The sequence below is a fragment of the Anser brachyrhynchus genome (genome assembly GCF_964034855.1).
Source record: "Anser brachyrhynchus genome assembly, chromosome: 15".
Taxonomy (NCBI): domain Eukaryota; kingdom Metazoa; phylum Chordata; class Aves; order Anseriformes; family Anatidae; genus Anser; species Anser brachyrhynchus.
The window spans coordinates 7,758,743-7,785,703 of NC_137733.1; the positions used below are offsets into that span (position 1 = coordinate 7,758,743).

The 26,961-nt window shown below is 37.5% G+C and overlaps 1 protein-coding gene and 1 long non-coding RNA gene across 4 annotated transcripts in view; one reads left to right on the plus strand and one right to left on the minus strand.

Annotated features, from left to right (window-relative positions):
- Positions 1-26,961, plus strand: part of LOC308178534 — a 248,288-nt gene that overhangs the window by 209,210 nt on the left and 12,117 nt on the right. Inside the window, exons 7-8 of one of the 2 annotated variants that reach the window (XR_013939799.1) lie at positions 1-11,870; positions 11,929-19,710. The exon at positions 1-11,870 is cut by the window's left edge and continues 24,814 nt beyond it. The exons of the other annotated variant lie outside the window; for it this stretch is intronic. This is a non-coding gene — a long non-coding RNA (uncharacterized lncRNA). Of the gene's footprint in view, positions 11,871-11,928; positions 19,711-26,961 lie in introns of those variants that run through there. 2 annotated transcript variants of the gene reach the window in all.
- Positions 1-26,961, minus strand: part of SHISA9 (shisa family member 9) — a 180,357-nt gene that overhangs the window by 151,564 nt on the left and 1,832 nt on the right. For both annotated transcript variants that reach the window (XM_080557325.1, XM_080557324.1), the window contains one exon: positions 19,723-19,850. In XM_080557325.1, coding sequence (XP_080413451.1) covers positions 19,723-19,850 — 128 coding nt within the window. The remainder of the gene's footprint in view (positions 1-19,722; positions 19,851-26,961) is intronic.

A 26,961-nucleotide genomic window follows, 5' to 3' on the forward strand; every position in this document is an offset into this window, starting at 1 on the left:
GTGAAGTAATAACAATTAGCACATTTCCTAGGTGGGAGCAACCCAGACAAGGAGGTCATTGCTCAAGGGACTGGGTAAAGGAAAAATAAAGTTGTGGCTACGTGATGAAAAGGTAATGAAAGTTACTTTACGCTATGTAGCTGGGTGTTATTTTGGACAGTTGCCCAAAATTGGCATTGGCTGTAATCCATTTTTTAAAGCTTGAAGCGGCACTGTAAGATTACAAAGTTGATATTGAAGTCAACAGGAGAGAAAACAAAAAGGCCAGAGTAACTGTAAGTAAAAAGAACAAAAAAAAATTACACCTATCAATATGATCTCAGAAATTCCACATATAGTTTTTTTCCTCTGAATTCACTCCACATTCATCCTGTGCTCTGAAAAAGTCAAAAAAGCCGTTCACCAGATATTTGAAAAGTATGTGGCCTATACACAGTGTTTTTACATATGTCACACTGAACATATATTGTTGAGGAAAATAAAATATAAGAGTCTGAGAACCGAAAACGGATTTTTAGTTTTGCCTAATGTTAAGGATTTGGGTCATTTTGTGTTTTAGTTTTTCATTGTGGCTGTGTGGAAAAAAAGAGTGAAGGATTAACATTGTCCTCTGAGGACGCTCTTTGATTATTTTTGCATAGAAATGACTAAAGTAATAACTTGGAAAAAAAAAGCCAAAAGCAGTCCTATTTGTTCATTCCTTTCTAATAATTTAATTTATTTCTGTAATAGTCCACTACACCTTGTTCGTCTTCTATCAATCTCTGTTATCTAGATAAATAAGTAACTGGTATAGTCCGCCATACAGAAATGTCAGAGATAACGTACAGTTTAAATAACTTTCTGTCTCAAAAACAGTCACGTGGATTTTAGCATTTGAAAATAATTGAGACTGAGTGAGCTTTTTTCATGCATATGCTAACAGTGTCAAGCAACAGCGAGCTACTGCCTTTACAGGTTTAGTGATTTTGTAGTTTGGCCTTCTGCTAGATGACTAAACTTTCATGATTAAGACACGTTTTTCAGTGATGTGGATAGTTCACATGTTTAGCACTGGTATTTTCAGTGTATGGTCTTCATTTCATGGAGATTCTCTTCTGGAAAATGGTAGTTTTGTCTTCTGTATAAGTTGTTGCAGAAGACTGCTCAACAAAGCAGATGTGAAGTTTTGTTTCTCTCTTAAAGTAATGCTAGGACTGGTTACTAGCGCTTCAAATGCTATGTACCAAAGCCATCATTTAACATAACAAAAAAAATGAATGCTTCTGAAACATAAAGAGGCTCTAAACAAAGATCATCTTTCTGTCTGCACGTGTATTAGAATGCACAAAGTGGATGTCAGACTACTGGCAGGTCTCTGTCTGTTCATACTGGTATCAGCAGAGACACTGAACAGCAAGGCAACCTTCTCTTCTGTCCACAGTCTGCACCGTAACTCTGCAGGTGCTAAAGGACATTTTCAGGAGCAATAGCAATTACTTTGTAAAGTGAACTGTGCCCAAGGAGGTGGTTGAAAATATCTGCAAGTGGAAGAGGGAGCCTATTGCAGAAGAAGGGGACTGACCAGGGACAGACCTTTAGAAGTCACCACCTCCTCTCTGAAAGCCCTCCACAATACCAACCGCATGAGGTAGCAATGTGGGCATAAAGTAGATATTGTATTAGTTCCCTTTATTTAGGAAGCTGGAAATTATCTGACTCGAGACAGATGCCTTGACTGCTTGGACTTCAGTAGATTCCCTGATCAGGCAGAAAGCTGCAAAGCAAATGAGATTCAGTAACACTGTGGTGCAAGGAGATGTCAGTTGCCTATAAGTGATGTGCACAGATATTTTTTTTACAGCACTGTCTTTAGATTGATCAAAAGCTGTTAATATACATCTTTTCCTTGACTTCAATGAACTTCGGATTGGGCCCTTTGAGAACAGATATAAGCTAAAAATATTGCAGTGCCAAGACTGTGTAAAGTCAGTAGAGAAATATGATCAAATTTATCATTATAATACTCAGCAGTTTGTAAACTCATTAACATTTGCAGAGAACATGCTGTTTTACCTGTGACCTATAAATTTGGGAAAGCTCGAGAGAATTGCCACTCTGAAAAATGTTGATAGCAAAGATATTTGGGGGGAAATAGGATGAAACCAAGCGGCATCGTTTAATTTTAGTTGCTATTGTTATAAAAGGTTCATGGGATGCAAATGACAAGTTATTATGCATCTAAACGGTTACAGAGATTGTGCAGAGTGGGCTTTATGAAATTATCCAGAAAAGTGGGAGTTGGTTAGGTTAGTGAGATAGTGGCCACATATTAAAACACATTTCCTGCAGTTTATATTTACAGCAATGGGACGATGGATGATGCTCATGTCCCCCGTTCCAGCTATGGTAAATGTGCTTTCCAACTTGAAAGTACTGAGAGCAAAAAATTTAATTCCTGGGTTAGATCAGTAATAGCAGCAGCACAAAGGAATGTAGACACTAGAAAGAACATTGGAGGGCAGAAAAAAAGATGTAACAGACATGAACAGATTTAGGCACCAAGCAGAGAACTGGGAATCCTTAGTTGTGGTGGAACGTGTTGGAGAGTCAGCACCACTGTCTCATGAGAAAGAACACAAATAGTGCTTGCAGTCTTTTTATATGAAAAGAGCCTTTCCATTAAGAATTTTTTATTTGTGTGCTTTAGATGATAATATCAAGTGGGTTTTTTTTGTTTTGTTTTGTTTTTTTTAATATCAGAAAAATTGAAGATTCCTGCTAGCTTTTTCTAGCTTTACTGATCATAAATCAGTAGCACTGTATATGTAGTATTTAGAGCTTATTGTTGTTAGGGACTGGCCGTAACTAAAGGAAGATCTGAAAAGAATCTTTTGTGTTTCCACCATTTACGTCCTATTTTCTTCAGTCACAACGTGCTTTACAGCAGTCTGAAGGCAATGCCAGCCATTCTGGCTCCTGGTGAGTTCCAGCACTATCTGGGGCTGCTGTTATCAGGACAACTTCAGTGATGCTCTGCTCTTCTTGTCCAAGGGCTGTAATCTCTGATGCACACTCCAGTTCCTAAAAAGGATGGTGCAGCCTTAGCTATCTCAGAACTTCTGGCTGTCTACACCAAATCCCTGGCCCTTCTCACCCCAAGCCAGGCAGCTGGGCAGGAACGGACCTGACAGTGTTTTCCATAGTAAAAGGTGCGTTACAAAAAAGCAGTCCAAATCCTGGCCAAGATCAAGCTAAAATGTAGGGACCAAGTAAGGCTGACAGCTTTCTGCCTGGTGTTGACAATTGTATATAGTGCTGTGGGATGTATTTGTAGCTGTGCTTTGGTGCAGAGGTTTTTTGAAGTGCATTATTTGTGCAGGTAAAAAACAATAATAAATTATACCAGACACGCCAAGTTAATGCTAATAACAATTGTGCCATACCAAGATACTGCATATTCACTGCTTGTTTGCTACCATTTGCTACCAGTATTTAGCAATCATTTCAAAATCTTTTTAAAAAAAATAACTAGAGCTGTGAGCCTTCCTATATGCTCTTTATTACTAGTCTATCACCTAGAAATCAAGGTAACTACCAAAAACTCTAAAACATTATTTTGCTTTCAAAGAACTTAATATTAATCTGTTTGTATCAGTTTGGCAAATGCTGTTAGGATAAGATCAACATTCCAGAATATCAGAGTAGATCTCAGAATACTTTGGGAAAAAGCATAGGAGTTGGTCAGTCATGTACAGATCCTCAGGAAATTAACTGATGTGCTGAATCACATGGCCATATATGTGACAGGAGTTTATTTGTGTGCATATCTTTATCTATAGAATAAAAAATAAAATAGCTGTGAAAATGTAGTCCTGTCTCTCGTAATTCAGCCTTTGGCCTCACTGCTGAACTTGCAAATGTGCAGCTGGAGGAGGGGAGAATCAGGAATTTCTGCTGTAGACTTTTGTCCGGTAGGAAATAGATGGAACTGCCAACTTATTACACATGGGCCATTGAACACCAAGCAAACACTACTCTTTCCCTCCTGCACATTCGCAGTGTCTGTGGGTTTCCTCAGATAGTTACTTATCGTATTAGCTTAAGGGAATAGCTCTAATTGCGTTCACATGAAAGCAAAATCTTCAGTATATGCTGTTTCCATTAGTATTCTTCTCCTCTTTCCTAATATCACTTAGGGTTTAACAGAATTCTCAGGATTATAAGCATATTTTACACTTCTGTTTTGTATTAATATATGATACCAAAGCAAGTAAAGAAAAGTATTTATCAAAAGTCAGTAAAATACTGTATAATACAACCCTTAGTACAGAAGGCTATCAGCAGTTTGGCTTCACAGCTCACATGCTGGTTTTAAGAGCTGCTGCATAAAATTGTAGGACACATATTATAGAGGGGGTGTCTGTATAGATCACAGATCTATAAAACTCATTTCTTCTTTATAAACTGTGAATCCACAAGCCTATGCAGCTCCCCTGCATGCTGCATTTCATAGCTTAGAGGTGTTCGGAGATGGAGGTCTGCCAATGTGAGCACGTTGCTGGTGGATCACATTTTTGCCCGTTCACTTTTTCCTTGTCTTCTCCCGCAGTGAGGGACCTTCGATATCACTGAGGTTACTTTAGCCCTGAGCGTGTTGTAACACCAGGGAGGGAGGAGAGGAAAGAGAGGCTCAGCACCACACCGCTCAGCCCAGTTACCCTCAGCCTGTCCCAGAATTCATTCCCCCAAGTAACGATTCTGCCTGAAATGCAATCAATAAGGCTAACATCCTACTGTTTAAAAGACCTTTATTTTTGTTCCTTAAGACCAAATGTGTTCATAAATTAAACATTTGCTAATAAACACTCTCATCTCTGTTTTTAGCAAGTCTGTCTGCTTAAGAGAGCAGGTTACTGACACCATTAAGAACACTGACAGGCTTGTTTCTTTCCAGAATATTTAATGACCAAAGGATTAGAAATCTAGTGATGGATAGTTTAGGCTGCAAACTTACAAACTGGCTGGTGTTAAACTTGCTAGGCTGTATATAAAGAGGGGATCTGGATGTGAAAAGCTCCATGTTCTATTTAATCACCATCGAGTCCCTTCAGGCTTTTTTGTTTCCATGAATGATTTCTTCAGTGCCTATGTCCATTTCAGTAGAAGGAGTTTTTTCTTACACTCAGATTTTATATGACTTTTGAACCATCGTTGCTAACTGCGCTAATTTCTTTAGTGAATTGTATACAATTTAATACGCTAGCCTGAATAGTCATTTTACTCATTTAGTCTTTCTTTCTTTCCTTTTTTTTTTTTTTTAATATTTCAGTACTCTTACTTGAAGCATGATAGATGCTAGAAAACTTGTACCTCTTCCATTCTCCCCCAGAAATGAGCTGCTAATTAGTGCCAATTCTTAACTTCTTTGAAGTGTTTGTTTTAATAACCTGGAGTTGCAAGGGAAGTGGGAAGTGTTCCCCAGTCAGCTGTTCCGAGCCTGGCAGACCGCCAAGATGGTTGTGACCTCCAGAAATCCTTAAGGTTTTGATCAGCATTTCCTTATCCCCAATACTCTGTTGTTTCTGTTTTAAATTACATCTCAGTGTACCCAGGTTGGGTAATAATGTTACCGTAAGTGCTATAACAGATTGTTACAAGCATCCTTGGATTATGAGATGGGAATATCTTGATTATGTAAACAATGATAGTGTTTATTGTATTATATTTCTGAAATTATTATAGCATTATGCTGATACAAATTATACTGTCACATCTCAAGTGTATTTATTTAAAACATAGTGGATGCAATTCAAAGACTGTCAAAGACAATGAAAGACAATACCTGACTTTTGCTGCTTTTGTATCAGGATCAGTACGCTATCGTAAATTTTGCATTATTTTGTGCTAATTCCTAGGATAAGAAGATATAAATTTCTTGACCTTTCTGTGCCTGTAGTGCTAATCACTTCCATAATTATAAAACGCTGTAAATAATGGGCAGAAAGATCTTGCTGCTGCTGAAACACATTTGTTACAGAATATGTAGTAAGTTAGTTCAGGGAATCTTGTGATAGTAACTGTGCATGATATAAGAAAATGCATCTCCTGGAAGTTGGTCGTTCATACAATGGTGCATAAATATAAATGAACAGCTTCTTTTCCCACTAATGCTTAGAACGGACAGGAAAATGAGGATTGTTTAAGCGGCTGAAAAAACTGCATTATGTTCATCTCCATTTATCCTTTTGATCCCATGCCAGTGAAGCACTGAGAATATTATGTACTACATGTCCCATAGTACATGACACATATATTAGTGTAGGTAGCTAGAGGTGCTATGGCATCTTATAATACTCTGTACGTACAGGGCCTAAATTCAGAAATTTAATGGGGACAGAGAATGAACATTGTATTTGATCACAGAACACATATAGAGACGCCATGTCTTGAGGTGGTAAGAAGGTTAAAGGGTGTAGGAAAACACAATTATTTGTTTTTAAAAAATGTGTTATTCTCAGCCAAGAAGCAAAACTTCAACCTTTTAAAAATCCGTAACACTTTTTCAGCTATTGTGGTTGTTGAAACTGAGACAAATGTATACTGTCCCCGATAGCACCTTTATGGATCCTTTTGCTGCAAGGACTTTTTAACAGCAAGTTGCTTTTCCCATGCATTTATAAATGTTTTTCATTGTGTTTTTTTTTTTTTCTTTTAATTACTGATGACCTTTAAACAAATCTGTTTTTTTTTCTAAGTTACAGAGCATGACATAAATTTACATATTAGTGATCACTTCCAGAAACTAATGTCAAGTATTCAGTATTTCATTTCGTTTCTTCTGGCAGAATTTTTCTAGAATGCTTGCCTTGTCAGTAACTGTGGCATATCTTCATTACTACTGTCAGGCACAGAAAAGCAGAATCACAAACATGAAGGCAATAAAAGCTTTGCTGGGAGAGAAAAAGATCAAGTGAGAGAGAGAGAAATTGAGCTGAACAGTGGTATCATCCCTGAGATACTCTCAGGGTGGGGAGGAAGAGACTTTGCTTGGACTGCTTTTGAGTCACAGCTGGGTAAAGCATTAAATTATTATTACCATTGTGGTAAAATGAATTTGATTTTCAGGCTCATTTTTGCTTATTCTCTTTCTGATATTATTTATCTGTGGATTAAAAAGAAAAATACAATAGGGTTGTCATCCAGACATTTACAAGTGAGTTAAACTGACACAGTGCCAAACGGTCAGTCCAGGTATGTTTCCCCGTGGGGGTAATGGCTGTTCTGCTGGCACAGCTCTTTGCTCTGAAGGTTCGGTGAGCTATGTAGGTATTACACACTGCCTAGTTCTGCAATTTTGAATCCTTTTTCAAAAAAGAATCTCTGGAGCATTTTAAATTGAACCCACTCTCTCTCTGTGCTTTCTGACATCTTCCTTGTGAAAGGCATCCCTTCATTGTCATCTTTGATGAATTTTTTGCCTGTATATTCCTTTGACAGCTCCTCTCATCCCATGAGTTCAATACATCCTCTCTGAGCACGTTACCTTTTCATCTAGCGTTTCTCTATGTTAAGGTTATGCTGATCCTCATTCGTGAATTGGATTCTGCCAGGCTTGCTGATACTGTGTACTGTAGTTTGCCAGACCTAGTTTGCTCTGACTGGTAGTGATAGCAGTGGATACAACTTCAGACAGCTGTGGCAGCAGCAATCTTTACTACCCAATTGCAGGTGTCTAGCCATAAATATGGTAATGTTGTACTGCTGGACCAGAGCCAGCTCTGCACTGACTCCTGCAGCACCTCTTTCCAATATGAAGCACAAAGATGATTTGATGCTCAGATAGGCCCTCAGCTTGCTTGCAGTCACACCAAAACAAGCCCAGGGTGGCTTCAGAGGGACACAGCACCACTGTAAGACCTCACCGTCTTTTATATGGGCAGGGTGTCAGGAACTGTTTCAACACACGAGGAAGTGTGTGCCTGTTGTAGTCCTGTGTACTATGTAGAAATGCACTCCAAATCTTAACTAGAGGAAAGCTGGTTAGAATGACAGAGTTAGGAGCTGTCACTGACACCAAGTCCACAAGACAGAGAACGCAGTCTGGATAGCACCTGCAATTTTCTCACACAGGCCGTATCTAATGAAATCTGTGGCTGCAAGTTACTATGAGACTATTTTAAAGGGAGTCATCAGATGAAGAGTATTCAGCATCATGACATAGTGGCTGCCAGAATTCAGTCATCCCTATGATGTTGGAGTATGGCATGCGTATGTTCTAATTTTAATTTGCTTGGGTGATAATTAAGATAAAATTATCCCTCTTCTGTTAATTCCTCCAAAGTTGAGAAGTCCTGTCAGCAACTGTATGAAAGGAGTGTTCTTAAAGTTGCTAGTTCATGCTCACCAACTTCCAAGGTGCTCCGGTCTTGAACTCCATGTATTCTACAGGTCTGTGGGGAAAGTAAATCCAATTCTAAATCCATACATACACACAGAGCAATGTGCACTTAGGACTCCTCCGTCTGTAATCTGCTAGTTAGACTCAGATTGCTTAACACCAGTGACTTTCCATCCTTGAAGCTGTGCAATATCTTCTTTCCCAAGAGTGTTGCAAGCCATAAAGGAGGATTAATGCTGCTTTTGAACTGCATTAACTATTGTGTGGATTTTCCACTTGGAAGGTTCTAGCATAGTCTTAGCACCATGTAAAGTAGAAATAAGAATAATTGGCAATTAATAAATCATCTGCCAAATTCTGAGCTTGCATTTTGCTCTGTGATAGATCTGATCTTCTGATATATCTCCACTCCCTTCAGACTTTCTTATACAAATAGTTTAGAGCCTGCAGACCGGGAATCATCCTGACTGATGGGAGACAACTTTGATCAGTGGGGAAGGGGATGTGCCATGGATTCTTTTATCCTTCTTTTCTTGTTTTCCTGGCATGCCCAACCTTTGATAACTAGATCTCCCCATTTGACAATTACGGACTCTCAGAGCAGCATCTCAATACTTACTTGATTTATGGAGCCAAATTTCATGCTAACAATGCCCTGTAGCCTTTTATTGCACTTGGTAAATAACTCTAGATTTATTGTTCTTAAAAGAGAACACAGCGAATGTAATTTTTTGTCTAGCTCCCCGTTACTCCCCATAGTAACTTTTAACCCATTTGCCCCTTGACTGCACAGAGGCAAAAGGCTACATAGCTGCTTGTTGGTTTGTTCTGTTTGCTGATCAATCTCAACATGTATACCAGAATGGATAGCTTTGAAAAAGCCAGAACATATTACTTTTTGTCCAGGAACAATCAACAAACACAAGGGAAACCTGAAGCACTGGTTACTGAAATGAAGAGGCAGTGGAGTGCAGAGGCACAACCTTGCTGTTCCTGGTGAATCACATGAGAGGTGGTAAAGAGGAAACAGGAACATCGGTGTTATTTCAGTTCCAAGTTCAGCAGAACATAAGACTAAGTTACAGGGATCGCGTTTTCTTTGACCTCTTCTCTTTCTTTCTAAAAACATTTGAGTGATTCTGGTGATTACAAAATCTAAAAATCTTTTTCTGTGCATGGAATGGATAGGTGATTGCCACTTTCCACCACAACTCTAACTCCATGTCTCTGATTCTGGGGTTAATCTCCATCTATGACTCTATAGTTGTAGAAATGGAGATGAAGTGTCACATAGGAAAGAAGGTGTAGCTTCCAAATAAATATTTCTAGCCCGATTTTCATAAGTAAATGTTAATGGCTGTAAAATGCTAGACTATGACAGTGCAAGAGCATCATATCGTAAAGTGTGTCACTTGTATGCACTTGGAAAGAATCCTGATGACTTTTTCCCTGTTGTAAATTGCTTACCCTGAAAGGAAATAGGCCTAATCTATTTGCACACAGTTATTTATACCTCCCTACAAGAGGTGTAGAATCATAGCTGGAAAAAGAATTAGTGTTCGGTAACTCTTAGATAGGTGCATTAAATTATTAATATAATGAACAAGTTAGTAAAAGAGCTTTCTTGTGTTTTGTATATGACCTCTATAACATAGCTGTTTAAATGTGGACATCTGAAAAGAAGCCTAAATAATTTTACTTCTAATATTCTTCAAGATTCAGAAGTTTCTGGTAATTGTTACTGATTTTGCTAGAAGCATTTTTATCCAAGCTCAGCTCCTGGACTCTCTGTCATCCCAATCAGACCTTGGGATATATAGAAATAGTATGCTGAGCTCCACAGGTAAAATTTTAGTTTTCCAGCTTTGATGTACAGACTTGCAGACACAAGATGAACCTTGGACAGATGCTAGAGAGCAAGGAGCTATCTCTTCTAAGTGAATTTTGCCCATTATAGCTCTTGAAGAGGTCTTTCTTTTAGTCTAACTTCTATGAAAAAGCCTGCTGTAAATGTCTTACCCCACAGAGTATACGCTGATTTTTTTTCCTGATTTCCTCTGGATCTTTTCTGTGGAAAAGATCTTGGTTGGGGCCAATTAATTTATTTCCAAGAGAAATTATTCCTTTTCACAGACCTCTTTCAGAAAAAGCAAGAATGAAAGAAAAATAGTTTTAAACTAATGGAAAAAAAGTAATCATGAACATGCATTTTTCCATCTCCAACACTGAATTCTCTAAGCTGTATAAAGTTTTTTTTTACAAAGCTGTAAGCTAAATTTCTGCATCTCTCTTTACATTTATGCTGTATTCAAGATGAATAACAAAACACTAATTCCCCTCTGTAAGGTAGGTGTGATGTCCTAAGTGAGTTGTAGTGCCCTTGTGTGAAATCCTTGAGCCATTAAAGAAGGTGAATGCTTTACTGTAACTTTTGTCTGATCATAATTTCATCTAATTGATTTAAAGTATGCATTATTGTAAGCACTATCAAAATCCTACTGTTGTTGCAAGGCTCCCAGCCCGTGCCTCCCCCATCTCTGAACTGCATGTTGTAATTTATGGCTGAAAGTCGTTCCTCTTGAGTGCCCTGTCAGTAAGATTAAATGCTCCTAGACATTTGCCATACTTTTCTGTGTTGTGGTACTCTTTCATATGCTGTCCAGAATGGCCAAGCACATGCTTTCTAAACCAGCAGAAATTAGCACCATCAAATAGTACTTGTCACTCAGAAGGCTCAGCTTGTTACAGGCAGCAGAAGAGGCAGCGATAGAAAGCACAAAGCTCAGTATGCATGGAGAATATGGTAAGAGAAAACTATAAAGCAGTTCAAAAGTGATAAGGATTGATCAGGTTACTCCTGAAAGAGCAACTGGCTACATGGGAAAGGCTTTTTTTTTTTCTTTTTGTTTTTCTGGCTAATGCTGTAGAGTGTAAAAGCCAAAAATAACGTAGTAAGAGCAAACTCTTCAGGGTATAAAACACATCTGTGTTTGAGACACTTGGTTTATTATGTATGCTTCCAGATAAACAAATAGTTGCTAACCCCACTAAAGTTGTCAACATTTTGTCATGCACATGCTGTTTCTTTTGTGTATGCTCATGTGTGCATAAATAACTATATATCAAACATGCATTTCCCTTTTTTGATAAGGAGTAGATGGTGAAACCCAATTGGATTATTCTGGACTATGTTGCAAATTCACTGCAGACTCAGAAGTATAATACAGCCTTAAACTGAGACATATGTTTCTTAAACATATCAGTTAAAAGCAAAAGTATGTTAGTGAAAAGCACTTAAAAGCTATTTATATGTGCTAACTTAAAGATTAAATTTAGGAGTATACCTAGGAAAACATTGAAGTCCACTTTGTAATAATCTGTGAATGATTGTTAATGCAGCTTTGTGTGATGGTTTTAGAGAATTTTTCAACTATTGTTTCTATTATCAAAATCAATAACAAAGTAATTTCATAAATATTACCAGACTGAGGTCCCTTCTTGATTTTATATTACTATATATATTACTAACTAATATTACTAACACTGAGGTCCCTTCTTGACTTTATCTTATGATAATAAAACTGAAGTCAGAGCTGATGTGTACATTTCAAGGAAAGCTATGATATAAAGCAGAGAACAAAGCTTCTGAAAACCATTTATGATTGAAACTGTAGTTTGAAATTTGAAAACATCATCTCACTGAATTGCATGTCACAATTACCTGGTAATACTGGGATGTATTTTAATGTATTCAGCCAACCTCTTCTACTTCATTTTGTAACCAATATACAGGTTCTGGTTGGCAAAGTTGGTATGACTGCATTAAAAAACAAACAGGGAAGTAGTTTTATAGAATGTTAAATTTCTGAGAATGGTATTTTAAAATCTAATATACAGAATCAAATTTTCGAATGAATAGTCATTAAAAGTGTGTATGTTTAGCTGTGGATAAATCAGTTTACAATAGTTTGTGCTTGCGCCTGAATGCATAGACAGAAACCAACGTAGTACTGAATTTATGTTTTTATCATTTGTGTTATAAATCTATGATTTTTTAGACAAAATATGAGGGTGGGAGTTAGTGGATTTAGAAAGATGATTAAGCTGTAAGTCAACAGTTAAAAACAATACTGTTTTGGCATGGAAAAGGCGAGTGCAGTTTGTCTTTCTGATGGTATTGGCAAACCAACCATGAAAGCAAAAGGTGCTTTTTGTTTGCCTTTTTGCTTTTTTTTGTTGTTGTTGTTTGGTTTGCTTTTTTCCCCAAACACAATTCCTATTACTTTAGCATTGTTTCCCATACCAATTTTTGACAGCAAGAATCCCAGCAACATGAAAGATTGCAATAAGCATGAGGCATCGATGATGGATCTTGCTGACAGTTGTGGTAAACAGTGGGAATATTTTGCACTGGAATTTCTTGAACATTGAGAATCCTATTATTCAGTGTAGCTCTCCAAGGACAAAATACAATTTTAGATACTGAATTGATATAATGGGAATAATGCCTTACTAATAAAATTTAACAAGTAAAACTTAGATTGCAAAGTGTTGAAGCGGTAGATGATGCTTATTCTTCTAAGGCTTAGCTTTGTTTTCAGGTGAATGTTTGATGACAGTGTGTATCAATACTTAATAACAAACACCTGTGGAACTAAACCCTTATTAAATAATTATGATGATGATACAGAAGTAAAAGTGGACTCCCAAGGGAAACGCATAACTGTTTTCTGAAGTCAAACCATATTTAAATATTGAACTTCTCATCTGCTAGATGGTAAATACATCCCTGTACTACTGGGCAGCATTTCAAAGTACTTTAATCTGCACCCCAATGACAGCAAAATGAGTCTCATCCTTTACATGTGCTTTTCAAGTTTAAAGTTGTGTGACTCAAAACTACCTATGTAATAGTCTGTCACTGCAATGCTCTCTTCTGTTATGACAATATTTTTTGTTTTGTTAATTAATCATTCAGCCTTTTAAACTGCATTATAAAATATAAAAGTATATTGCAAATAATTTTTATTCCATAGCTAATTATTGCCACTAAAGGATAATGTCAGTGATTAACTGTATTTCTCCCAAATACGTTTTACATTGATGAATATTTTTATGAAGATATGTCAAATATATCTGAATTAAAAGCTCTCTAGAAGTAAATTATAGGATGCAAGACAGTAATCTAATATAATTATTCTTATTGCACAATAAATGAAGACAGAGCAAAAACTTCATTGTTGAGTCCAATTGGAAATGGTTATATTGAACAGAGCTTATGAAGATCTACCCAATATCATTCAAAACATATCCCACTGACTAAAATTGCAGAAAGGGTACATGACATTCTCACTAGGTTTCCGATAAAATCATATCCACCAAGAAATATTTTAGAATAAAGAGGAAACCCAGTGAATGTACGCAGTGACTTCAAGTTCACAGTTGTATTTGATTATAGATGCAGGATACAATCCCTGAGTCCTTGTTGGTGGTGCAAACTATTGTCTTTACTATTTGCTTTAGTTTATTAATTCGCTTGCTAGATTAAGCCAAAAGGTTGATACCAGAGGCAAGCAATTAGTAAGAACTTTGCTAGAGTTCTGACATATTATGCTAGGTGAAGACAGGTGTAGGTGTTAATAAAAGGCTACTGTGTGTAGTATATATTAACATTTTCAAAATCATCCATTTTTTCTAAATGAATTAAGGGAAAGTACTGCAGTCAATGCTTAATGAGATATTTCATTTGTTTTACTGTTTTATCTTTCCTAAGTAAACTCACAAGCTCTCGTTATCAGGTTGTAATTAAATTCCTTGAAAATCCTTATTGATGTTTCAAGAAGGTTCATAGCATCTTCTCATAAATCAGCATCATGAATCTGAATTAGAATCTGAATGTAAATTACTAACATTTTTATATTAATGATTGTGAGAGTAAACACACATTCAGAACTGATTAAACATCACTGTCTGACACTGAATGACTGAGTTGCAAGAAAACAGCATCTTTAGACTTGAAGTTTGTATGAGAAATTGTGTGTCCAGCATGGAAGATTTGGAGCTGTAATACTCTTCCCCTATAGCTAAGAAAAAATCCATCACCAGTTTGCTAATGCTTTGAAGTTCTACTAGATACTATAATTTCAGTTGAAATCCGTATCTAGAATTTAATTTAAAATGGTTTGAAAAGTTTGCTGCTTTTAAACTCAATCAGAAATGATATTAAAAAAATATAGTATTTCTTTTGACATTGCTGGTGATGGTGATGTGGGCTTTTTCTTTGGTGATTAGTTTTGTGACATATGTAATTTAAAAGTAGAATCTTTCTTCCTTGTTGTATATGACAACCAAAATGTACTAAGTAGCCCTTTCTCAGGTTACTTTAAGCCTATTGGCTTTTAGGTTAGGAACTACCTAAAGTATCTGATTTTTTGGAATAGCGTTAAGGTGCTTCCTGGGGTAGACCATGGATCAGTAAAATGAGGTTTTGCATTCTGGCCATGAAAACTAAGGTTTGAAATGGAAACAAATTCCCTGCGCTTACTGACTAGAGTTCCTTCTCTCTGTCACAGCATTGCAGTTTCTTGTGAACTAAGGACATCCTCCAATTAAGTTGGCCATTTTATTCTCCCTCATTCTTCACTGCCTCAGTGCACTCCATCAGCAGTACTTCTTCACTTCTTCTGTCACTGTGCATCTTTTTCTTGGATGGAAACTTATTGGTGTTCTCCATCTCCCCACTCATAAAACATGGCTGGAGCCTTGCCTATAAAGGGCAGCTTTTCTGCCTGTACTCTGCCCTAAGTGAGGAGGTGAACAGCCAATTAACATTTATGAAGAAATAGCCCAATTCCTCTGGGCTGGACCTGCACATATAGCCAGGCCTGAAAAAGCATTTTACTGTAATCAAGCAACCCAGATACCAATGAGGCCAAAGATAGTTATTTGTTCAGTCCTTTGCATTGTGCATCCCTCCATCAGAACAATGTTTTATTAGAGCTTCAAGGCCCCTACCAATACAAGTATATTATTAGAGTAATACCTCATGTTCTCTGCGACTACTTCTTTGTTATTACACAAGTAAGTAAATTAGTGTTTTATGTCAGTAGGAATTGGGCTTAGATAATGCAATGCAAAACCATACACTTGTTTATATCAGACGATGTTATATTTGTAAGTTAAACATAAAAATAATTAGTTTGCCAAAGAGCTCTGCATTCAACAACAAAAAAGCATATTCATGAGGGATGAAAAAGACTGCAAAAAAACTCTTGCACATTCTAACTGTATTTTCACAGTGTCAAACTGGTGACAGTTTCTCTCACTGGAAAACAGGGGCTGAGCTTCTACTTACAGCCATGGGGGAAGTACAGGAATACACAGTGCAGCGTGTTTATTCTAATATGTGAGAACTTCAAAAAATACCCTCCTCTTTACACGTTTACTGTCTCAACACAAAGAAATAATAAAAGTTAACTTATCATAAGGCACCCGTTACAGAAACGCCTTAGCTTTGTTTTCAGCATTAGCATTTGTAGTCAGTAAGTATCCAGGACAACTGACAATCAAATGCAGCAGCAAACACATTATTCCCTTGCATATATTTAAGAAGAGAAAAAGTCATTTTAGTCACGTGTGCTGCAAATCCTTGGCCAGTATTAAAACCAGCTATTTTGATACAGCAACGCTTCCTGCTTTCAGTGGTGTGTTTGCAATTCCCTTCTTTTTTGTTATGTTAAATTAAAAATGAAGAAATAACTTATACATGTCAAGCTAAGTAAAAGCTAGCATTTTGCACCTTAAAACCATCATAATCTAGAATTGTCTACCCTTTAAAATCAGCTCTACGTTTGAACTCTGCATAAATGCTTTAAATATATGAGCGCAAGGCCAGTTATTATTGAGGAGATATTAACCAAGCTTTCACTGATCATTAGGAAAAGTGACTGTGGATAGCACTAACATAAGTATTTGTTTCACTGTGCCATCATAGATTATGAATTAGAAATAATAGTAGTAATCACCTTCCAGAAATGAGGGATGTAGCTAGAAAGCCTCCTAGCTCCTGCTGCACTATTATTATAACCCCAACAAGTTAAATAAATTGCTGACTGCTAACACAGTAAGTAGAAAAAGAAATCCTGAATGCTTCTGCTTTCTTAAGGTTCATGAAAGTTAAATAGAGATGAACAGAACTGATCTCAAATTCTGCAGAAATGTTTGCTCTTGGTTTTGTTTTTAATATACATGTCTATTTTATTTTATTTAACATGCCATGCTAGAAAACTTGAATGCTGTGATTCTTGGTAGATAACTGCTGCTTGTTTACAAAGCATTGTTCCATTCTAAGGTGCATAAATGAGGTGAAATAATGGAAAAGTAATCCTAAGGAAAGCACATTATAGAAAGAAAATTATGGCAACTATCTACCACTAAGGACAAAGTAGCTTTCACTAATAAGCATCTAGGTTGTCTGGATTCACATGGGCACAGAAAAAATATATATATATATGTGTGTTTTTCTAGAATCTCCAGTATGGCTTTTCTTTTCTGAGTATGAGAAAAGAAGGGATAAGAAACTCAGTAAACTGCACATCTTAGACTACAGGGCACTGAAAAGAAATGTCTACTTTTGGTCTTCCATTGCACAGCTGGTTTTGGCAAATAGCTGTGCTTACTGCAGGCAGCTTAGAAAATCTTTGTTCTCTGGTAACAAGCAGTCCAGGGATAAAAACACATTCATTTTCAGTGTCAGATGTTATGCAAAGTTTGTCCCATGCAAAGTTTGCCAGCCCACTTTTCAGAGCTGGCAGCATCAGCAAGATGTTTTTTTCAAGAGGGCAGAAACAGGAACTGAACCTTCAAATCAGAACATTTTTAATAATGTTTGGCCTTCAAAAGTTTGTCTACAGTATCTTGAAAGACACAATATGGAAATGGTATATAATGCCTAATAAATTGCTCCTGCCCTCTTCTTATCTACGGACCAATGTGAAAAGTACATCTCATTTTGAAGTTTCATTTCGAGATGGCTAGTAGATAGAAAGGAGAACTTATAAAAGAGAACTTAAAAATATATATTTATATAATACCAAAGTGTCAATTCTATAATTTTGTTACCACTTCATTTTCTCTGTATAAGTAAAGATCTGGAATAGAATTCAGGTTTATTTGCTTGTAAATATACCCCCAAAAGCCTGTCACTTTTTCAGCACTAGTAATATGTAATACTGCTCTGACAATGTTTCTGCAACATCCCCACTCTTGCAGTGTTTCAGAACTCCACTATAAAATTTCAAATCGCTAAGATACTGGGCTTAGAGTATCTGTCTTAATAATGTTTCTTTCTAAAGCTTTTTTCCTGCACCATAAATGCACATGCACTCAACCCACCTTAATCATTTGTGATGTATTGGCTAATTCTACAAGGTCATTTAGTCATGTTTTAGATGAGTTTATGAGGGAATATAGTGGCAACAAATACAAAATAATGAGTAAATGTATATAATATTGGTTAATTCGAATTCAAATCCAAGAAACTTAATGAGTTTAAAGACCTGCTGTGGTATATTGTATATTGAAGTATACAAAGATCTAAGCAAAACAGTGTGAAATTACAAAATTCTAGACACAGTCAATGCAGTAAGAATCTATTTACTTTCTGGCTCTCTTCATTAACTGGGATTCCTAATAAACATTTCATGTGTGAGAGAAACAAAGAATTGTACCCTGAGTTCATTAGCATTTTGCATTTTCCTCCTTGAAAACATGGTCACAGGGAGGATGAGAAGAGATCAGGCAAGAGCTAATACACAGAGCAAAGAGAGAGAGAGAGTGCATATCCTCCTTAAACCACAGGAGCTTAAAGGGGTTAGAGCGCCTTTGATTGAGAGAGAGAAGCATAAGTTCCCCTCGAGAAGTGGCATGTTTTTACACAATTAGAGTTGTTCTGCTGCAGTATGTAGGTACCTCCCCCTCTGCACTGTACAACTGCACAGACCCAGGTGGAAGTACTTAGCTGGAGAGCAGTGCAGACAGATTAGATGTCAGAGCTCACTATATGTGGTATCTTTATTAGAGGTCACAGTTTTAATTCCCTCCTATTATCCTGTAACCACGTGAATAAGAAATCACAGTCAGCCTCTACCACAAAACAAGTATAAAGAGTGCATGCAGCACATGAATCATCTCTTTCTCTCATTGTCCTTAACCTGTTCCCCCAAAAGAAGGGAGCAACAAAATCTCACAATAACTGCACAGTGCAGTCTGAATAAAACTAATTCTTTGCCCAGCTATAAGCAAATTTTCTGCTTTCTGCAGTTACAGAAAGATAAGGAAAAGACCAGTGCATATAGTTTAAATGTTTCAAAACACAAATACCAATGCAGGAAAAGTATATTTGCAGTAACATGCTCAACTACCTTGATCTACAGCACAGAATAAATCCATCCACTGCCTAATAATCCATACCTTCCTGAATGACAAATATATTGAACTTAAAATTGTAAATATATCATCTAAAATTTCTATGTATGCATATATATAATATAGATGAATACAAAATACATAAACACGTGCAAATTAAAATTACACTGAAACTGTTCATCATGAAAGGAAAATTTATCTGATCATGAGAAAGATCTGCACTGTGGTCTAATACAAGACTGAGAAATAAGGTGCCTAGGATTTCAGAACCCCTTGAAATGTCACCACAGTTCCTCTGAAACTCCAAGGTGTACTTTTTCCTTGCCTTCAATAGCAAACACATAATAGCAGGCACAGAATAAAAATAGTATTTAAAACAAAATAATAGTCTTTCTCTCATATTTCCATTACAGAAAAGAAAGAGAAAGTGAAAACCACAAACAACCTTATGCTCTCCAGGAAAGTATTTAACTTTTTTACTAGCAGAGATGATATAACAGCCTAATGAGACTACTTTCCTATTGGGTGTTACAGCTGTATGAAACGTCTCGTTAAATCTTGGTGTAAGCTTAGCCATTTCTATTTTGATATAACAAAACATAGAATAAGGGATGGATTGATGAGCTGAAGAAAAACACCAGTTAGGAGACAGAAGTACAAAGCAAATATTAGTCAACCAAGACACCTAATTAAAATAAGAACAATAACTCTTTTTCTAATCAAAATCGCTTTCTGTTAGTGTTGCACTATTTGCACCAGGAAATCCTAGATATTTCTAGTTCTGTGATAAAGAATCTTCCTAATTTGCAAGAATCCTTGTGCCGTCTATCCTCATTTAACATCCACCAATATTCATTCCATAGTACTCATTTTAGTGCCAGCATTCCAAACATTAATATAGTTATAATGCAACTTACGTAAATTATTTGGAGGAGGTCTTGTATCCATGTTTTCATAATGTTGCACATGTACTACAATGTTTAGATCTCTTTCCATATGATCTGTAGTACAAGGACCTTGAGGTCGCATAACATCTGCAAGAGCCCTGAAAAACAAACAAACAAAATCAGAATAAACCTGTTGCAAAATATGTAAGGTATTTGCAATACTTTACGGTTTATTTAGTTTGAGATATGGCCCATCATAATGTCTCAGGACAAATCAGGACTCGGATTCATCATGAGACTTTGCAACTAAGGCTATTTAGCCTGCCTTAGTGTGCTAGCAGTAATAGACACGTTAAGTTCTTCAGCTGTCTTGGCTCTGTAGGAACATAATTTTAGCTTGTTGAGACTTGCAGAGTTCTGCCATTGCCTGAGCTCGGTGACTGCCACTGCACTCGGCTGGCAGCTGAGCAGCACAGCACCGGCCCCTGCAGTTACCCTCACACCTAGATTCCCAGCAGGGTCTGTTGAGGTTAACTCCCATGCATGCAACTAACTGCACAGAGCACCCACCACACAGAGATCTTGGCCATTTTCCTTGAAAATTATTACCAAAGATGAAAGGTCACCTTACTGTAGCAATCCAGTAGGTATATCACCTGCCATAATCAGGGATTTAAGCTGTTCCCATCCAGAAAGGGAGCTAAAAATTGTCTTTTCTCACTTCTGTGACAGCGACCTGATCATTAAGATGGAGCAAAGCTTGCATGGCAACACTGCTGGCTTCCTTGAAGCTAGTTCAGAAACAGGATGAAAGCTTTATGGAAGGAGGGAGAGCAAGCAAAAGGGGTCCTAAAAGTTAGGCCAGGCCCAAACAGATAGTGGTTGGGGGGTGTTCTGCAGCGTTGCAGGCAGCAGCTGTATCTGACATGTATCTGAGATGGGTTCATCCTGTGCTTGTGTATTTTTTCCAGACTAGTTTCACTGCCAAGCAACCTGCCTAGTAGAACTGTTCTCAGGCATGTAGGTAAGCATGCACACCTGTATCAGCTACATTTTAAGCTCTGAAGCTCTCAGCATGGCATTACCTACCCCTCTCTGTGATGCTGGGCCATGGATTTCTACCACTGACTCCACTAGGAGCAGGATTAGCCCCTAGGTACATGCCATGTGACTACCTGCTGAAGCTCAGTGGCACAAAATAACTGGCCCGCCTGCAGAAGCTGTTCCCTTGGGCAAAGGACAGACATGGTGGGTGGCACGAAGGTCTTCAGGGTTCCATGGAAGGCCTCTCTGTTCACGTTAACGCAGCACTGACCATTATTTGCCTCTAATTTTTAGATCTCTTGAGCTAGTTTTTAAGGGAATGGCTGCATCTTCTGGGCACTATGCCCAGTTTAGTTTAATTTTCTGCAAAAATTATATACAATGTCCCAGATACTGCATCAAGGAAGACTAGCTTATAAACTAATAAATAAATAAAAATAACGACATTCACTTGTGAAAGCCACAACAAGTGCCATCTAGCTCCTCCACTGCACTTCTGTGATATGTTGATTTCTTGATCAAGAAGTACTGTACTTTTAAATATTAAATAGTAGCTTCATTTAAACTACAGAGAGGCATTCTGAGCTGGAGCTTGCTCTCAGATTGCAGGAGCATTGCTTTGGTACACATCTGAATGATACTGATGTTTCCTTGTGTTTATGGCTAGCATTGTGTTATTAAAATATTAGTTACAGTTGTGATCAACATGTTACAGAGTACTCTGTTGATGCTGTAAAAGGTCAGGAGATAGCAACCAAATGATTAATGGTATCAGAGCAATGTTCCCATTTGAAGCAATGCTTATACAGCAGAAATAGCAGAGCTGGCCTACATAGCAGAAAAATAAAAATTCACTAGGAGAGATCTCACAAAGGTAGGTAGAAAATGGTGCAAAAGGAAAGCATTGTATTGCAAAACATAGTTTTGAATACGTGGGCACCAAAAGCATCAATATCTAGTCAATTTATGCAGTATTTCTTTATACAAAGGAAATTATTGACATCAATATTCTTATTCTAGAGGCAGCTGGACGAATTTCTGGGAAGGGAAGAAAGGCAAATGAAAGTTCCTAACTTGGATGTGGGAGTTAAAGCTGTGTGATCTCATAATACATAGATTAATATTTCCCAACTTTGTGAGAGAGGGTTTTCAGAAATGCTTTCCTCATTGCCCTTAATCTGATGGTAAATATTGTTCACTGTAGACTTTAAATAACACCACATGTGATAGCAGATTAACTGCTGCCTGTCTGTGAAAATGCCAACTAAGTTTCCTACCATTTTAAGGTGGCTTTTTTTGAAGCGGTTTTAAGGAATGAACTGTCCAACTCCAACTGTATTAAGGAAAAAGGAACTTCTCATAATCAAGTTGTATTTTTAACAGCATGGCACCTATGTTTGTACTGTGTTAGCCAAAGTTGTACAATCTTCTCAGGGCAGAGTAGGTCACATAACAAAGAGCTTGTCCTTACTTTCCACTGGTGTAAGGGAGAGTTAAAAAAGTGTGGTAGCTCGTATTACTGAAGCACAAAGGAAATGCTGTACCTGTATTTGGTTCTTTTAGGGATTTGTCCATATAATGTAATTGATAAAGGGAGTTTTGTGCCCTAGAACATGACAATATGCTTGAACAGATGTGTGCTTCAAAAAATTCTGCATAGGCCACCAGAATGTTTTAATACCTCCATGCATTTGTCTCACCTGAATATCATCACACAAAGTAGGTCCCACTGAAAAATGATATATATGTGGAAGATCTTTATCCACACCTTTGCTGTATTTGATGATTTTTTAAGGAAATGCAAACTACAAGATAACCTTGTAATCAAGTAGCCATATCAGTATGTTCTGTATATTGATATTGACTGTAGCATTACAGAAGTGAAGAAATGTTACCTACGTGTGAGTTCATGCCCCAGAACTATCCAAGCATCACAAAACTTCAGGATTTCTCTTGCCACAAGATTTTTCTCTTTGGATATATAATATAACTTGCAGATGTTATAAAAACATGTGGAGCCATGCATTTCCCTTATGGTTATAAGCCTGAAGAAGCTGAAACACAGGTTATTTCATGAAAGGTCAGTTGTCATATTTTGCCTCCAGAACTGGGTCAAAACCTGTGAGGGAAATAATTTCACACATAGGATTCAGTATTTTGGCAACTCAGACTATTTTTGGCCGCAGGTACATGCCTATTGAATGATCAACAAAAGACTTGACTTGTGAGCTCAGCACATTGTGAAGGATAAAAGAAGAGCTCAGATGGTTCATAATATTCGAAAAGCTGCTAACAGGCTGTCAGAAGCACTGCTTTAAAAAAAAAAATCTATAGAGTATGAGTATGATTGTAAATATTGTTCTTTCGGTTCCTGGTTTGTTTGTACATTCTCCGCAAGGATTAGGGAAGAAGACAAAGGTGTAGCTTTATTTACAGAAGAATCTCCTCCATGGAACAAAAGTAAAGCATTTTCCTTTTCCACAAATTTTTGAGAGAGCATTCTCCACTTTAACTAGGGAGCCTAAAAGTCCCATTGCTGTAGTCTTAAGCAGCAAGCACATGCTGCCCTCATATGCCTAGCGGAGCTTCTAGGTTTGCTTCAGGAGGCAGATCCTTTCTCTGTTTCCTTTCAGACACGATGCTGCCACGTGTTCCCTTTGCCATGTCTGGTAACATCTTACTCCCTTGCCCTCTTAGAAGGCAGGAGAGTAAAGGAGTTACGCTGCTTGGACCCTACTCTTACTGCTTAACTCTTGGACACTGTACCCAAGGGAACATTAATCTCCTTTATCTCCTTTTAATGTCAAGTAACAAAGGGAGAATGATATACACAATGTATTATCATGTGATGTCTAAAGGGAAATATGCCATGTAGAGTTAATACTGTCCTTCCCTCTCCATTTTCATCTTCCATATTTACAGTTCCATACCAACAGTAAGGTGTTTTACTGAAAAGCACTGATCTAACAAGAAAGAAAATGTCAGTAGTTCCACACTTGGAGTCTTTTTGCTTAAAACAAAAGGAGGCAACAAACTCCCTTAAAAAAGAATAAATTTTGACCTTTTTTTCTAAATAGACTTGCCCAGTAGAGATTTTTTTACTATGGATTGTTTTCACTGCATAAGTACATTTTCCCAATGCTTTTTCATTGTTGAATATTTCAGGAAAAATCAGGGAAATGAATAGAGCATTCTTGGTTTGTTTTGGTATAGCAGTAAACAAAACGTAATGAAAGACTATAGAAACTACACTCACCGAGTCTGTGAAGTTTCCTCTATTTGCATATTGTACCACTCTAACACACACGTGTCTTACTTCAGCAGCAGATTACTGACTATAAGATGAAATAATATAAGGAATTAATGTGTGGCACACTCTTGCTTCCTATTTACAAGTCAGCGTTCTTATTCCCATGTGCCAGGTAGCTGTTTATATATTTTAATGTAAATAAAAAATGGAAATACATTATTTACATGGAAATACATTATTTAGTGTATTTGGTTCACTTTTAAAAAAATCAGCCCTCATAAAAAAGATCAGTTTACATTATGCATTGCCTTTTTGATAAGCAATGCCAGCCCTTCCATAGGTGAATCTTTTCCTAGGATGGAGAGGATTGCAGTGTTTTGTGTATCCTTTGGCTAGGGGAGGGAAAGGAGACAATCTTAGCTAAGGAAACAGATAACAAATCAGCCTCCGTGTGTTTCTTGCTGCCAGCCAAAATGGAGTAACACTTAGTCCTTCTGGTTTGGCCTACCTAACAGTCTCAGTGCATTACACTTTTGCTTGTTAATAAGGTTCAGTACACGAAAACCATAACGGGTGTTCTTTCTGGTTTTGTTTTTTGTTTGATATTATACTGATGTGTGTTATAAAAAATGGTGAATATGAATACAGGCTAGATATTACTTTAATTGCTGGTACCATTAACTGCTTAAACAGATAAATTATTTGTTTCTAAAGCACTGCAGCCTCGTTTGCAGAACATTAGTAGTGTAAAATGAACTAGGATGGAATATTTCAGTTAAACACATCTGAGGACAAAGGGGTTACTTCAATTCTTCACTCAATGAACAGATTTTTAGATTGCCCAAGAGATTTACAAATTAATTCCTTTTACAATTAATGGTAAACCCACCCCATGCAGCTGTAATAGGAGTGTGAGAACTTTTTTTGGGAAAAAAAAAAAAGCAATAGCGCTGCTTTTTCAGAACATGACTAGCTATTATGTGTACTGAGTGGGTGACTGTTTTTCCATGTGATCATGACTTTCCAAGTTGCTATAATCCTGACTTGAACATTTTCATGGTGAGGAAAGATCTCAGACAGTGTTAAGTAATCAGGGTAAGACATGACCCTTCTAATAACCACTTCAGAAACCTAATCTTTATGCACACATCACTGAAGGATTTCAGAATGATTTTCCAATCCCCTAAAATTCTCTTTCCATAAACTAAGACAGAATATCCTTTCAGAATACTTTACACCTGTACTTTAAATAGCCAATATACAGAGCTTCTTTAGCAAATATTTCTGTTAGTAGAAAATGGGATCTATTTAAGCTAGGAAGGGGAAGGCTACACCTTCACTTTGTCCTGGTTTTTGTAACTGTTACAAGCCCTGTCTTTTTGCCTGCATGAAGACACTACAGAAATAGACTGAAGCAAAGGAGAGCTTTTTCCAAACAAGCTTCAGCTCCTTAGTTTAAGAGTAAGATTTTAAAAAGAAATTGGGATCCATGTATTCTTTTTCTCAATTTTGTAGTGCAGAATATTCAAAATGTCTAAAGGATTAGTATACCTTTCTCAACTAAAACTGTCTTTGCAGAATTACCACTGACACACAGTGTTGAGTTGACTAAAATTTCTGTGATGTGCTTTGTTCTCGGTAGTATCCATATCAGCCAGTTTAAAAATAGCAAATAATTGCTAGTGAACTGGTGATGCATTTGCAGGAGTATTTTTGGTGGCTTTTTCCTGTTCATTTCAGGATAAGCTGTTAAACAAAAATCCATACAGGAAACTTCAGTAAAAAAGATATGGCTCCAGGTGTTGAGTTGGTCTCTTGGGCTGTATTTCAGAGGAGGACTCTTCATCTAAGCTTTAAAGATTATGAACCCAATCATTACCAGGGCAAGAGGAAGCTTTCTGCCACACTGCACGTCCAGTAGAAGGCATCGTTTTAATTGCATTTCATCACCGAAGTTGCCAAAGATGTTGGAATCGATTTAGACTCTTTAATGGAGCTATTTGCCTTTTTTCATTGCCTTTCCCCCATCTGCTTTACTTTCATGTGCTTCGGATTAGCATAAAAAATCAGACAGACTGCAAACTTGACAAATGTGTTATGCCTCGGTTTTGAACTGCTGTGACAATCTTGGTTTGAAATATGTTGTTAAAGCCACTGGGCTCTGTCCCGAGCTGCCCACCTGCCTCTCCACCACTAGGCAGCCAGGATCTGGAGTAGACGGCACACAGCATGCCTAACTCTAGGTGGGGGAGGTTCTCTTTGATGTAACTCAGCCATTACACTGTGGATATAGAGTATAACACACACGTATATGGATGCAAGATTTTCATGTTCCATTTTTTACCTCTCAACAGTAACTGGAAAATATTAAGAAATTCTACAGTAGCTTTTCCATTTTGTTATCCCTCTTTCCTTCTACCCTGGCTCATTTTTACAGCTCAGATATTTTACAAATAGCTCACACACTTGCAAGGGTTGGGGGAGTAAGGAAGGTCCTGCCAAAACCATTTTGCAGCTGGAGAGGGAGGGTGAGATGACATTTGTTTACATGCTTCAGTTGAGAAGTAAAAACATTTTCCAAGCTTTGAAACAGTTGGAAGAGGGAACCCATCAGGCTTTCTGTAATTCAGTGTTGCTGGTTGCAGGATTTTGTTTTCCTATTCATGCACAGTGTATCTGGGAACACTTGATGGATCTTACTGGGGAGAGGGTCAGACGCTGCAGATAAAAATGGACTGCTGTCTGTGCAGACTCCCCAGTTATTTCTAGTCTTCCTCAGTATACATGCACTTTGATAACCTGGGCTTGGCGAACCACAGGAGCTCTGTTCTGCGAAGTTGGTCTCTCTGTCGGTCGCCTTGCAGGGGAACGCAGCCTGCCTGGCTGGAGGTGTTTGTTTAGCAGGAACACACGGGCTCCTCTCTTCTTTTTGTGTGTGTGCTAGAGGGGGAGGTGGGGAGGGGACACAACACGAC